The sequence below is a fragment of the Pongo pygmaeus genome, chromosome X, assembly GCF_028885625.2.
Source record: "Pongo pygmaeus isolate AG05252 chromosome X, NHGRI_mPonPyg2-v2.0_pri, whole genome shotgun sequence".
Classification (NCBI taxonomy): Eukaryota; Metazoa; Chordata; class Mammalia; order Primates; family Hominidae; genus Pongo; species Pongo pygmaeus.
In genome coordinates, this window is record NC_072396.2 from 135,107,226 (window position 1) to 135,119,981 (window position 12,756).

The 12,756-nt window shown below is 40.3% G+C and overlaps 1 protein-coding gene across 12 annotated transcripts in view; it reads right to left on the reverse strand.

The window, feature by feature from the left end:
- ENOX2 (ecto-NOX disulfide-thiol exchanger 2) overlaps positions 1–12,756 on the reverse strand; it is a 278,132-nt gene that overhangs the window by 44,041 nt on the left and 221,335 nt on the right. For all 12 annotated transcript variants that reach the window (XM_054472151.2, XM_054472149.2, XM_063660718.1 and 9 more), the window contains 2 exons: positions 11,042–11,248; positions 2,181–2,414 (listed from right to left, as the gene is read on the reverse strand). In XM_054472151.2, coding sequence (XP_054328126.1) covers positions 2,181–2,414; positions 11,042–11,248 — 441 coding nt within the window. The remainder of the gene's footprint in view (positions 1–2,180; positions 2,415–11,041; positions 11,249–12,756) is intronic.

Sequence of the window (12,756 nt, forward strand, 5' to 3'; positions counted from 1 at the left end):
CCAACAAAGGTAACCAAATTTTGATCTATTTTCCCAATATGCTGGCAAAGAGGGCATCATGGTTTTTGGCAGTGATGGGTAAATGAATTGCTGAGGATGAGGAGCCACACATACACACATGTGCACACACAGGCAGTAGGCAGGCAGACAAACAGGAAGAAGGGAAGGATCAATGTAGTCAGATTGGTTGTGGTCTGTGATGAATTTTCAGAAAGAGAAATGTTTCCTTGAAAAAAGTTTTCTGTACTAATATACAGCTTTCATGTATTGCAAATTTCTTACCCTCTCTGATTGTGTGTGTGTGTGTGTGAGAGAGAGAGAGAGAAGGGGGAAAGGGGGCAGAGGGGAGAGAGAGAGACAGAAAAAACCATGAATTAGTGAGGGAACTTCAGAATTCTACAGTCCTGTGTTTTAATGAGGAAAAGCAAACTTGAATCCTGAGTTTAACTTGAATTTAACAGTAACTTTACCTTGGATCCATGGAATTACAGTGTTGGGAGGAGCCTCAGGGAAGAGTTAAGTGGGTCATTCTTTAGATACAAACATGCATATCTTCGACCTTTTATAGTATCACTCCTGTGTTCAATCCACAGCCCCAGGCCTTCCACTCAGTCCCAGTCACAATCTATTTTGATGCAATTTATTTTATTTTTATATTTCTCCACATCCTTTTTTCTCTTGCATGAAGAACCTCCATGTAGATTTCTGCAGCTAGTTATTCTGTGATTAGTTAAGATAGTAGCACAGCTCTTCCAAAGCTTCTGGTTCAGCTCCCCAAGATAGCCACTTATGCCTTCTGTTCTTAAAGGCTCCAGAGAGGGAGAGTACATTTGGATCTATTGAAGCCCAATTCAAGGGCTTCACATCCTTCTCTGGCTAGAAACCCTTATGTCAAACGGAAACTTCTTTCACTGCAATTTGAACTTCTTGCCTCTTGGCCCTTTTTCAGTGCAGACATATAACAAGCAGTCAGCCCCCCCCTTTATAGCAGCTTTTCACTTTATTACTTAGATATAGACTTTATGTTGATGCTCAGTTTTTGCTTCTCTTGAGGGTCACACACCCATTAAATTCATTTTTTTAAACTTAAACTGATTTGTTTGGTGTTGTGTGAATAGGCAAGTCTTGGACCTGGCATCTTACCAATGCTTTCAGCCTTTCCAGTTTTTCAAAATGTACCATTATTTCTGTGCCTCTATTCTGGACTCTAGGTCTTCTGCTTTTCCCTTAAAGAAAGTCAAAACCAATTTCTTACATGTGTGAATCCCTTAGGCTATGTGGTACAAACATGTTTGCTGAAGGAGACCTATTTGGAAAGTAGGATTAGCAGTATCTTGCTGAGCTGAGAACACAAGAAGCAGGGAAAATTCATACCATTAGCGCTGCATTGGTATTACCAATAAGATCAATGGGACACCAGCATTCATCCAATAAAATCATCTATACTCAGAAAATGAGAAAGACTGGATTTGAGCTACTAAGACAGAAGACCAGGCAGAGCAATTAATGTTAAATTAACAAAATGGCTGAGAGTCAAACAAGGGGAACAAGAATCAAAACTAATGGGAAAGCAGTCTGATTAAGCAATGTCTACATGTCTCCACAGTCACTGTTTTAAATAAATTGGCCTTTTAAAGTGATTTAAAAGTCTTTACGTTTTAGTTGGTGGTGGCTAAGTCTTTGAGTAATCTAAGAAGAATGTACAGCATGACTACTTTCTGGACCTCCATATTCTTGTCTTTAAAACAAGAATTTTATCAGAGTTTTTCAGGATCACATCAAATCCTATCATCCTGATTCACTCATTTGACTTGGAATTATAACCTAACTTGTATCTACTATAAAAGAGGGCGCTTACAGGTCCCAAGTCATAGATCATGCCTAAAAGTCTCTGACGTGGAAAAGTGAGGAAAACTTGTTTATTTCTAGTCACCTGATGTCTGAAGAGAAAAATGCCATCCCTTGAGACAATGAAGGAGCAGAGACACAGGTAGTAGGGATAAATTTCCTGGTTCTTGAGTTACTAGGTACACCTCTCTCTGCAAGGCTCCAACACAAGAAATGCTTAGAATCCATTAGTAGGAAACTCTAAGTGTAACTGTCAACAATGCAATTATATTTATAACGTTTCTCTAAAGAAAAGAGTTCTTTTAATCATGAAGCTTGAGTGCCTTTGATACCTTTTAATTTTTCAGCAACAATGCTGCATTCATGATCTGAATAGTGGACCACTGGGGGTGGAGATGGTGGACGCAATCTTTCTTCTTCCATTCTTCTACGATGGCGCTCCTCTCTGGCTAGCATACGCTGTTTACACTCCCACTCATACAGGTCATCTCGAGCCTGTGCGAAATCAACGTGGAGTCTGCCTGTGTCCTTCTTGTCAGTACTAGAGCCCAGGCGAATGCGGTAACCTAAGCTCATAGGATGGTGAAAGGGAGAGGAGAGAGGGAGAGAAGGAGAGAGGGAGAGGGAGAGAGAGACAGAGAGAGAGAGAGAGAGAGAGAGACATGAAAGACTATAAATACTTTTCCAAGTTCAGTGTTTCAGATGTCACTGCAGCAGTTCCAAGTGACCACACAACTCCAAATTCTCTCCCCATGCTTAGCAAGTAAATCATGAAAAGATTTAGATTATCTCTGATAATAGGTCACATTCTATGGGTTGGGTTAGTCTTGTTCTTAAGAGTTCCATTCCTCCATCTAATACCTTACCTCTGGCTGAGGTTGGCTTTGTGGGTAATAGTATCAAGCATGATCCTTACATGGCACCAAGGGCTGGGAAGAATGGAAAAGGTGGCCTCAAACGAACTTGTCTTTAAATAAATTCAAGAGTGTCCATTATACCATCACAAAGATTTTGGTAAAACTTAAATGCATTAACTTGGTATTTTAATCCCTAAAATTGCTTCCTAGAAGCATTTGTCAACTCTGAGCCATTTTTTTTTTCTGGAAAAAAAAAAATGATGGGGAGTGGTGTGTGACCCAGGTGACATATAATTTGGGATCCTTAAAAAAAAAGATGTAGTGTGATTATAATATAGTAGTATAGGACTGGGATTCAGAAAACCTGTATTCAACTCCATACCTCCTCTTTCTGTGCCAGCTATACTTACCTAAGTCATGTATCTTAAAAAAAAGTGGGGAAAAAACTAAGCACTTTTTAAGTTTCAAGAGCTCAGCTAGATACTTCCATAGGAATTTATCTCATTTCATTCTCAGCACAAGCTTGCAGGGCAGAACATTATACCAAACAGAAAACTGAGCATCAAAAGAGGTTAGGGAGGTTAAGTGGCTTGCCCTGGGTCAGACAATTAGCAAACAGTAGAGCTGGCTCTTGAATCTAGGACATTAGACTCTGTGCTTTCCTCTATTCTAACGTGCCTCTCAAGAATAATATCCAACATAGACTTTTGCTTCTGGCTAAGATAGAGTAACAGGGGTCAGATTTGTCCTCCTACCTTAAACAACTAAAAATATGGATAAAATATATGAAATAATGTTTTTTAAAGACACTGTACATAAGACAATGAAGACAGGGATCACTGAGAGACAAGAACCAAATGAAGTGATCCCTATGATTGCCCCAGTTTATTTCCTAATAAGAAAGTTTCCTAATAAGAGAGTTTCTGGGCCTCAGCACAGGGAAGGGAACTCAGGCAGGGCATGATGGTGTTCCCAAGTTGAGGAGACTGAACTGGGAGTCTAGGAAGACTATGGAAATAGAGTTCATAAGGCAGAGTACCAGAAAGAAGAAAGCTGCATAGAGAAAGAGCTTTGGAGATATGCAGAGGGTCCTCCACTCTTATTTAGCTGAGTACTAATGTCTATATGTGTGGGAAACTACCTGAGCATTAAGAGGTAACAATCCCTGAAAAGCTCCCATGGGGTTGGGAATAGCTCCTTTTCCTACCAGCCAGAGCAGAAAAACTCACACTTCTGGCACTGGGTGATCAGAAGGGTTCTGCCTTAATAGTGGAGAAAAATTAGCCCTAAACTCCTCTGGTCTTGCTGAACAAAGCTTAAGAAGCAAGACCTAAAAGGACCAAAATTTTCCCAAGTTACTTAACTGCATTTAGAACAAAACTCGAGACTATTTATAGAAATAAAAATATCTGTCACCAAATAAGGTAAACTTTAATAAAAAAATTACTTGGTATGCAAAGATACAGGAAAATATGACCCATAATAAAGATTTTAAAAATCAGCCAATCCAAACAGACCCAGAAGTGATGCAGATAATTTAATTAGTAGATAAGGATACAAAAACAATGATGAAAATTTGATTTCACATGCTCAAGAAGCTAGAGGAAAGACTGGCCATACTAAGGAGAAACATGAAAGATATAAAAAGAGCCACAATCAAACATCTACAGGCTTAAGCTACAATGTCTAAGTTGAAAAAAACATCACCAGACAGGACTGATGGCAAATTAGATGCTGCATAAGAAAAAAATTAATGAAACTGGGGGATCCCAGCACCTGAGCCTTCTGCCTGCACCCACCTGAGAATTCTAATGGTGACTGGAGACCAGCCTGCCCTCCCTATCGCAGCCACCACCTGAACCCTGGGGGCCTGAGAATAAGCCTGCTGGCCCGGTTCTGGTGGAGTCCCTCTAGGCCCCCCGCACACCATCCAGTGGGCCACTTAGGGGCCTGGGAATTGAAGGACTGCTTAGCTCAGTCCATCACTGCTGGCACCTGACCACTTGCCCTGAGGCCTGAGGTTGGGCCCAAGCAGCCGGCACCCCCACAGTTGCCACCCACTCTCACATGCTGAAAGGCAGAGCCCCTCCCCATCTCTACACGAAGCTGTGTCAGATAATAGGTAAGCCACAAAGCTGTCTGTACTGGGCTGAGGGAAGAGCTTCCTCCCCAAAGTCACTCCTTTCAGCTACATGGTAGCCTGGAGATAGATGTACAGTGTGTAAACTGAGTCAGGAGCCCCAGGAGAGGGTTGTGACAGAGAAACATTGTGATCCTGCCTGTCTAAGAAGTGGAGCTGATGCGGCCCCCTCATCCCCTGAAGAGACCTCGGCCCATTTCTCCAAGAGTTCCCCTAGCCACTCCTGTCAGGGGTGCTGCCTGTGCTCATCATTGGGTTATTCGTGGGTGAGCTTGTTTGTCCAGCTCCACCCAGCTTTGTCCTCCATCCACTCTCCCTGGGCTGAATAGGGAACCTGGAATTTCACAGACCAGCCCATCATCTGAAAGAACAGAGAGCACCTCACAGTAAGAAAAGATCCAGCACATACTGATCTGCTTCTGCCACAGGTGGCTCTTACCTGTAGGCGCCACCTACTCACCAGGACGTTGAACTGCACAGCACAAGACACCTGCTGACCAGAAGTGCACAGGGCTAAAGAAGCAAAGCCAAAGGACCCTACCCAACATACGCTACAGTCACACCTTCGGAGTGGGGGGAAGTCCCATCCAAACGAAATTAGATTCAAAAATAAGAAGTGACAGCTTCCCCACGTGAGAAGGAATCAGTGTAAGAACTCGGGGTGTTGCAACACCCCGAAAAGATCACACTAGCTGTCTAGCAATGGATCCTAACCAAAATGAAAATTCTGAAATGACAGATAAAGAATTCAAAATATGGATTGTAAGGCAGCTCAATGAGATCCAAGAGAAAGTTGAAAACTAACACAAAGCAACCAGAAAAACAATGCAGGATATGAAAGAAGAGATAGAGATCTTTAAAAAAACAAAAACAAAAAACAGAACTTAGGGAAATTAAAAATTCACTGAAGGAGTTAGAAAATACAGTTGAAAGCTTTAATAACAGGCTATACCAAGCAGAAGAAAGAATTTCAGAGCTTGAACACTGGTCTTTTGAATTGACCCTGTCAGACAAAAATAATAAAAAAGGAATTTAAAACAATGAATAAAGCCTTTGAGAAATATGGGATTCTGTAAAGCAACCACACCTATGAGTAATAGGCATTCCTGAGTGAGAAGAATAAAAGTAAAAATTTTGAAAAACATATTTGAGGGAATAATCCAGGAAAATTTGCCTGGTCTTGCAAGGAATGTAGACACCCAGGTACAAGAAGCTCAGAGAACACCTGGAAGATATTTTGCAAGAAGAACATCATCAGGGCATATAGGCATCAGATTATCCAATTTGAAGGAAAAAATTCTGAAAGCAGCAAAAGAGAAGCATTTCTTTTCTCCTGTCTCACTGGATTATATGAAGATTGGGCTTTTGGATGTGTGAATTTAGTAATACTTTAAAATGTAAATGCAGGCCATTATCCTAAGTGAAATAACTCAGAAACAGAAAATCAAATACCATGTGTTCTCACTTATAAGTGGGAGCTAAACAATGGGTACACATAAAGATAGATAATAGACACTGGGGACTCCAAAAGTGAAGAGTGTGGGAGGGGGATGAGGGTTGAAAATTAACTATTGGATATAATAATCACTATTTGGGTGATGGGTATACTAGAAGCCCAAAGCTCACTATTACACAATATACTCATGTAACAAACTTGCACAGGTGCCCCCTGAATCTATAATGAAAAAAATGAATGAACTTGAAGACATAGCAATAGAAACTATCTGTAATAAAATACAGAAAGAAAAAAGACTGAAAAAAAAAAAAAAAGAACAGAATACCAGTGAGCTGCGAGACAACTTCAAGGGGCCTAATATATGCCTAATTGGAGCACCAAAAGACAGGGGAAGAGAACAGAAAAAAATTAAATAAGGGGAGAAAATTTTTCACATTTGATCCAAACTCACAGATCCAAAAAGTTCAATGAACCCCAAGCACGAGAAACAGGAAGAAAATTACATCAAAGCATATCATAATTGAATTGCTCAAAACCAGCAATAAATATCTTAAAAGCATCCATGGACAAAAGACACATTATGTACAGAGAAACACAGATAAAGATAACATCACATTTCTTGTTGGATACAATGCAAGCAAGAAAATGGTGGAACAACATCTGAGAGAGGACAAACATCTTTCAAAAAGAAAGGTGAAATACTTTTTCAAATCAATGTTGAAAGAATTCATCAGGAACAGACCTGCTCTACAAAAAATGTTAAAGGAAATTCAAGCATAGGGAAAATGACACCAAGTGGAAATATAGATCTATAGAAAGGAAGGAAGAGCATACATAATGTGTGATTCCATTTATATAAAGTTCTAGAAAATCCACACTAATCTGATAGAGAACAGGTAAATGGTTGCCTGAAGGGAGAGTGGGGAGGCGTAGAAGGACAGGATTGCAAAAGGGGTGTAAAGGAAGCTTTTGGGGATAACAGACATATTTATTATTTTCATTGTTGGTGATGGTTTCATACCTGAATACATATATAGAATATTATATCATTGTATTTTTGAAATATGTTAAGATCATTGTATGTCAATTATTATACCTCATTAAAATTAAATTATTATAGCTAATTAAAGCTGTTACAAAGAATAATATTACCCAGTAATGCTAAAACTGTCATACATTCTTTTTAGAAAAAGGAAGAATGAATACATTTCATAAGCAAGCCTTTCTAGGGCTCTTTACAGTTTATAATACACTTGCACATCCATTCATCTTATTTGATCATCTGAGCCATCAGAAAAATGGGGCTACCAATGATTACCTTGCCTATTCTCCCAGAACTGTGGAGAGGATCAAATGAGAGGATGAGATGAAAGCTCTACATAAACCTCATTAAAGATGCTACAATGCTATGGGGTGGGTGCACTGTGCACAGTGCCAGCTCCCAAAGGTGCTCCAATTCCATCAGAAAAAAAATGATGATCTCCACATTTTCTAGCCCCCTTTTGTAAGGGATTTTTTTTTTTGTTTGTTTCTTTTAACTGCTTTCTTTTACAAAATGAGATAACAGCCACCCCATTCAGGAGATTGCTAGCACTTGGGCACTTTCAGGGGGACAGATTCAAATTTAAAGGGCAAAATTTAGTTGTTTTCATATCACTGATTGAAATCCCCTTTCTTTTGGCAGCCCTAAGAATGTTTCTAGGAGGTGGCTGTTAACAGAGAGCTGATTTTGGTGATGTTTAGATGGATGCTTCCCGAACAGTATATTGTCTTTTAAGCACACCTATGCAGGGTTTTTTGAGACCTTTATGTTCTTATTAAAATAGTCTCGTGATGCTCTGTTATCATTGTTAAGTGCTGCCGAATTTTTGGTAATTAGATTCTATAGCACTTACCAAATGTAATAAGAGTATTCTCCATCTACACCTCCTCCTTTCCTTCCCCATGTTACCAGCCTACTTTTTCAAACCTTTGTTACCTTTTCCCCGGCCTATTACAACAGGCTTCTAACTGACCTCCTCTCCTCTTTTTACATCTCTCCTCTAATACAGTTTTATATAGAGCTGTCAAATTAATCTTGCGGAAACAATTATCTTCCTTGTTCAAAAATTTCTTCAATTCTCTATTACCTGAGGAGTAAAGACCCAACTGTTAAGCCTTTTGGAGTGTGCTAATAACTGATATTTTGCCTCCTACTCTCATGTCTACTTAGTAAACAAACCACTACTCACTGTTTCCTGAATGTTTGCCAAAGCTTACCACCTTTGTACTTTTGCTCATGCTGTTTTTATGCCCCATTGTCCACAAGCAAATGTCTTCCCTTTGTCAAAGACTTGGTCCAAAAGCTACCTTTCTTGATGCCCCCAGTTAGGAGTCAGAAATATTCTCGTTCTCCGTCTCCTACCTTCCTCCCTCACTTCCTCCTCCATGGCACTTGTAACTTTTAATCTCTTATTAGCAGTGTGTATATCATATCAGTGTATTGAGTAATGCCTGGCACTAAATACATTTTTCTTTAATAAATAAGTGTATGACTACATACTAACCCTAAATTCATTAAGGAGAAGAACTAGGTTTTACTCATTTTCTACTCTGCACAGCATCTAGCACGAGAGTTTACAGAAAAAAGATGTTCAATACGTACCTGTTATACGAATGAAGATGCTGTCATCATGAAACGTCTAGCACTTAGACTCAATTCTTCCAAACCATTACTGTTAGGCAAGGAAGTAGTTCAATGTGGCAGTATTAAGAGCTGGGGCCTTTAAGAGGTGATTGGGTCATGAAGGCTCTGTCCTCATAAATGGATTAATCCATTCATGGATTAATGGATTAATGGGTTGTCATGAGAGTAGGACTAGTGGCTTTATAAGAAGAGGAAGAAAGAACTGAGCTAACTCTCTGCAGAGAGCAAGAAGGCCCTTACCAGATATGCCCCCTAGACCTTAGACTTCCAGCCTCCATAACCGTAAAAAATAAATTCCTTTTCTTTATAAATTACCCAGTTTTGCCAGGCATGATGGCTCACACCTGTAATCCCAGCACTTTGGGAAGCCGAGGTGGGTGGATCACCTGAGGTCAGGAGTTCGAGACCAGCCTGGCCAACAAGGTGAAATCCCATCTCTACTAAAAATACAAAAATTAGCCAGGCGTGGTGGCAGGTGCCTGTAATCCCACCTACTCGGGAGGCTGAGGCAGGAGAATTGCTTGAACCCAGGAGGTGGAGGTTGCGGTGAGCTGAAATCACATCACTGCACTCCAGCCTGGGCGACAAGAGCAAGACTCTGTCTTAAAAAAAAAAAAAAATTACCCAGTTTCAGATATTCTAAGCAACAGAAAATGGACCAAGACACACCCTAAATCTGAATTTTTACTATAAACAGGAGATTTTATGCAAAGTAGTTCTTACTATCTCCACTCCAACCACTGTACTATACAGGCCACCTTCACTTCTGGGTTAGACTAATATTACAGTTGGTTAACTTAGTTCCCAGTCACCACTCCTGCTCATACCTCTCAGCCCACCTTCTGCTCAGAAGTAACATTTGTAAAATGTAAATCAGATCATGTCACTGAATTCCTTAAAATCCTCCAGTGGCCTCCAGAATAAAACTCATTGTCATAGTTGCCTACCTTTCAGATTTCATTTCCCTCCACTCCCTCTCTCATTTTCTACGCTCCAGTCATCCTAACCTTCTATCCTCTGCTTGAACATACCAAGTCCATTTTCATCTCACGGACTTTGGCTTGGTGTTCCTTACTTTGGAACGCTTTTCCCCAAGATGTTCACATGGCAATCTCTCTTCACATTATTCAAGTCTCAGTTCAAATGTCAGAGAATACTTCCTTTCCTAACATCTCTGGGTACCTTAACCTTTTTTATCTTCCTCGGAGCACTTAGTACTGAAAGTAACTTATTTATTTGTTTTCATATATATTATATTTTGCCATTTCCAGAATGTAAAATCCTTGATGGCAGGAAGTCTATCTGCCTCAGCCTTTGCTGTATTCCCAGCAACCTAGCATTCTGCCTAGCAGTCAATAAATATTCGACAAATAACTGACTTCCATAACTATTTATGAGTATCTACTTTTGTGCCAGGTTATGTGCTAGATGCTGGGGATTCAATGTTAAATAAGACACAGTCCCTGCCCTTAAGGATTTCACATTCTGGTGGGGGAGATGGATGTGGAAAGAGACAGTTCTAGCATGGTACAGTAGGTGTCATGTTGGGAGGAAGCACCAGGTGCTGTGAAAGCACTGAGGAAGGAGTGCCTAAAGCAGTGCTGGGCAGAGTGGGGAGACAGGTCAGAGATAGCTTTCCAGAGGAGGGTATGCTTGAGCTGGAGCTTTAGGGGGTGTGTGTGGTGGGCAAGGTGACTCTAGTCAGAGGAAAAGGCATAAAACACCATGGCACATTCTGGGAATTCAAGTTCACTTAGTGTGGTTGGGACATGGTGTGTGAAGGAAGGAAGGACTGGGAGATGACTCTAAGAGGGACAGCCCACAGTCAAGGCCTTTGGATGCCACATGTGAGGAGTGTGGATTTATCCCATAGACAATTGGGAGATATTTAAGAGCTTTAAAGGAAGAAGTTGAATGGGAACATTCAGTTTCCACCTCTGAAGGCAAGAGCAGGTAATACTAAGCCCAAACTTAGCTGCTATAGACACAAATAGTTCTATTTTTAATATCTGCGTTGTGCCTGGTGGGCACAATCCCCACATCTAAACACCTACCAGACAGATACAGGGCTTTGTCCACCATGTACTCCTCAGCAAAGCGAATGTGGCAGAAGTTCTTTTTGCTCTTGCGAATGGCAATGATCTCTCCGCACTGCTCGAAAACTTCCACGATGATTTGCTCTGTCCCATTTTCAGGCAGACCACCCACAAATACTGTTTTGCATCCTGGTGGTCTTTCTCGGGTTGCAGGAGGTGGGAGATCTAAGTGTAAGGGCAAAAACATTTGAAATTAAAATGTTTGCTTGGGACAGACCTCTTCGAAATCTAACATTTCCCTGCTATCCCTGTCAAACTTTTGTCTAAGAGTGTCAGAAGGACGTGGCCTCCGAGGTGTTCATCTCTGCTCCACAGAAAACTGACTTAGTGAACCTGAAAATCATTTTATTCAATCGTTTGGTGACCATGATATCTGGAGCATAAAGACCCAGGCCTATTTGTCTGTCCCATCCAGAGTCCTTTAGTTTTGTTCGTTACTTTTGTTGTGACAATCCAGCTATGCCAAATTTTTAGTCATTTTTATTAAGAAATTAGTGGGAGAAAATCCCACTCAGTTTAAACTGTTATTTTCAAGAGTTCTCAGAACCAGGGTTCCTGAGAAAGGATTTGTTTAATTCAGATTGTAGTTACTACATTCTCTCTGTTAATGCTTTTTGAAGGAACAGATTCAGGATTAATTTGACAATGATGGGGTACCTACTTACAACAATGCCTACAGCTGTCAGAATGATTTGGTTTCACAAAATCAGTCAGAGTACAAACCATCCCTTTTATGTTGTTTTTTTCAATATCAGTGAGCCTTTCCTCAAATTCCTTGCTGGAGAGGTGAGGTCCAGAGTCAGTCTTGCAGCATTTACAGGGAAATATGAAAGACAGCAGAGAAAATAAGCTCGTCTGGGAAATCATTAACTAAAGTGAGATAAATTTGGCCATAGAGAATCATTAAAAACCTACTTAATGAGATGATTCTCCCACTGCTTCAAAAAAATATACACTCATCTTATACATAAAGCCTGTTCTATCTGCCAGCTCCTTGTTGCTATTTATATGTATCAAAGCATTTTCCAAGCAAACTCCTACAGTTTGTAGCCCAACAAAACAAAGCATGATGGTCGTGGGTTTTCTAGTGTTGGTTTTGTATCTGCAAGGATTTATTTTGTGTAATCCATTCTTTTCCATTCAGCTCTTAACAACAATTCTCCTAACTCAAGATTCGGAGAGCTCAACAACCAGTGATTACAGCTCACATGCAAAAATAAATGAGTCTTGTTCATAGATTAGGCCAAGGCCCCCAACCTGACTCTTATCCAAGTTGGCAAGCAGTTGATTTGGGAGCTTCCTTGGGTATCAGGATCTCTAGCTTCCTCACTTTGCTACTACTCTCTGTCTTGTTGGTGTGGCTAAGAATAATCAGTTACTCATAATACTCTCTTTCCCTGTATTTGGTAAAAAAAAGGGGTAAAGGGATTCAGGGAACTTACAAACTTTTTGTTAATTTTTACAAGTCTGTAATTTCAAGACCTCACTGTACTGGTTTTTTGTTCCATATGAAAGGATTAGAGGGAAAGGGAAAATAACCTAGTGAGCAGGAATCTGAAATGTCTTAGTCACAGGCACTGAAGAGGTTGTAGTTTGGGCCAAAATAGAGAAGATGAGGTCTAGAATTGTTTGAGACTTATGCTTTTGAGTTTTTAAGAACTGGAAGGGATTCT